At 37.5% G+C, this 2,476-nt stretch overlaps 1 protein-coding gene across 1 annotated transcript in view; it reads left to right on the forward strand.

Moving 5' to 3' along the window:
• LOC119591504 (NADH dehydrogenase [ubiquinone] 1 alpha subcomplex subunit 10, mitochondrial-like) overlaps window positions 1-1,954 on the forward strand; it is a 10,626-nt gene extending 8,672 nt beyond the window's left edge. Inside the window, exons 6-9 of the mRNA XM_037940254.1 lie at window positions 360-570; window positions 718-879; window positions 986-1,100; window positions 1,718-1,954. Coding sequence (XP_037796182.1) covers window positions 360-570; window positions 718-879; window positions 986-1,100; window positions 1,718-1,801 — 572 coding nt within the window. The 3' untranslated portion in view covers window positions 1,802-1,954. The remainder of the gene's footprint in view (window positions 1-359; window positions 571-717; window positions 880-985; window positions 1,101-1,717) is intronic.
• The last annotated feature ends 522 nt before the right edge of the window (window positions 1,955-2,476 follow it).

Below are 2,476 nucleotides of genomic sequence, written 5' to 3' on the forward strand. Positions count from 1 at the left end.
TCAAAGACACCAAATATCCCCCCTCCCCCCTTGATAAAGATGGAGATCTGATATATGAAAGGAAAGTAGATGATCTTCTAGATTTTTTATGCTTTATGGCCAATATTCAAAACTCAGGAAGCATTTGATATATCACATTAAAAACAATTTCTGGTTTATAGAATAAATTTCTCCAAACTTCAAGGTAAAATTTACCCGTTGTGAAAAATATAAATTTGGTTATTGTGGTTGAGGAACACGATTGGCTGAGGAATTGATGTTCTAAAAATCACCTAATATGTGTTTCTGTAAATTCAAGTCATTGTGGGGGAAAAAAAATACATTTCTTTGACGGAAGTTCTCATTTTCTCTATTTGCAGCAAGGAACCTGTATTATGAGTGTAAGAAGATGACGGTGCCTGAGCTGATGCGACCACACTTGGTCATCTACCTGGACATGCCTGTATCCATTGTCCAGCAGCGAATCAAGGCCCGGAATCTCCCTCATGAGGTCAACTCCCCTGCCTTGACCCCAGAGTTCTTGGCACATATGGAGATGGTTTACAAGCAGTATTTCCTTAGGGAGATCAGGTGGGTGTTTGGCATATGTACTTAAGAATTCGTCCCTCCACCTTTAGGGATGTAACAATTGTTCTGCTTCATTTGATCAAGTAGGAGGAGAATTCGTCAGGAAGAGTTATTTTTCATATCTGTTAATGAGCTGGTGTTTTCTTGCAGTACCCATGCTGAGGTCCTGATCTATGACTGGTCAGAGGAAGGAGACACTGAGGTTGTAGTGGAAGACATTGAGCGCATTTCCTTTGACTTTGACAAAAATGACCCAAAGCTGGCTGACTGGAAGCAGCCAGATGAGTGGGAGTGGTGCCAGAAGCGCATGCAGTGAGTACAAGGGGAAACTTTGATTTTGTGTAAACTATCCCTATTAATTATCAATACAGAAGCTATATCTTTCCCTTGCTCTAATAATTAATTTTTTGCTTAACAGGTACACCAAAGGGAAGAAGAAGATCCTCAACTGGATGAATGTGCCAGACTTCAGTGTGCCAGAACTGATCCTGAATGCCGAAGAACATAAGAAATTCAAGGATGCCTGGTGGAATGTGAGGATCACTGGGTCACTCTTGTTTATTTTTGTATACAATAGCTCATGTTTTTAAAGTACATTTGAATGGATTTTTTCTGTAAAGTCATATGAATTACTTTCAGAATAGACTATTAGAGAATTATATAAGATGAAAGCAACCCCAGCATCTTTCTGTATGGTCATAGAAGAAAGCAGATATAAAGGAATATGACCAACAATGGGAACATTTAAATAATGTCTTTATAGCAGTTCTGATAATCAGAGTATGTATGGATAGAGGAATTTCTATTTCCTGAAAAATAATTTCTGCAGAGAGTATGTATGATAAATAATTGTAACCAGGATTTAGGCTCTCAGTATCTCAAAACTGAGAGGAGAGGAAGCAACTTAATCGTAACCAGGATTTAGGCTCTCAGTATCTCAAAACTGAGTGGAGAGGAAGCAACTTAATCCTCTGGCTGCATTTGTAAATTCAGTTATAATTGATTGTTAGCTTCCAGAACAAGGGAGAATTGATAAAGTTAATATTTCCGCTTTGGTTTGTAAAAGGAAGTCATTTGATGTAGGTGCAGGTTGTACAGGGAGGTTGATGTGGGATACTGTACTCTGCTAACTGATTTTCTCTACTTACAGGCTCCTGGTATGAAGTATGCAGAAGGTTTCAACGCAGAGATGGGGGACCAGTTCCTTAATACGAAGACAAAAATTGGCACCTAAAATACCTGCTCTTGTTTCCTCATGAATCTATAGAAAATATTTAGCACCAGCAGGCTTGTATTTGAGAATGAGAGGGAAGCAATTGCCAAGGATTTTTCAGAAATGCTAGCCTGCAAATATTTTTTTTTTATTTTGAACACTTTTCATTTTGCAAATTGTATAATACTGTACAGTTGGGAAGATAATAAAATAAGTTATTTCCACAAATACATGACTCTTTTCTAACCTTTGTATAAAGGTCTTTTGTATAATGATTGCAAGGATATCTCTAGCATGGTAGAAAATCATTAACATTCAGGTAGAAAAAAAATTGAAGTAGTGTAATATTTTAACTTAAAAATTTAAAGTGGGCATATTTTCTCATTGCTGCTGCTTGAATTCGAAGTTCTGGCTTCCCGCTTCACTTATGCCGCGTTCTCATGCTGAATGAAATCTAAGACAAAATACTAAATGCTGCAGCTATTTATTGTGAGTAAAGAGGCAAGTCCTTTCATGTATACCCATGCACATGCACACAGGTTAACGACAAGTAAGCAAGCAAATACCAACAAAAACACACACTCACAACATCTCTTACACTCTCACTCACTTTTCCTCATTTTTTCTCACTCTTTACTCCTCTCTTGCTTTCCATCTTTCATTTTCCAGTAAGTCCTAAACTAAATGAAGAGCTGG

The sequence above is a fragment of the Penaeus monodon genome, chromosome 28 (genome assembly GCF_015228065.2).
Source record: "Penaeus monodon isolate SGIC_2016 chromosome 28, NSTDA_Pmon_1, whole genome shotgun sequence".
Lineage (NCBI taxonomy): Eukaryota > Metazoa > Arthropoda > Malacostraca > Decapoda > Penaeidae > Penaeus > Penaeus monodon.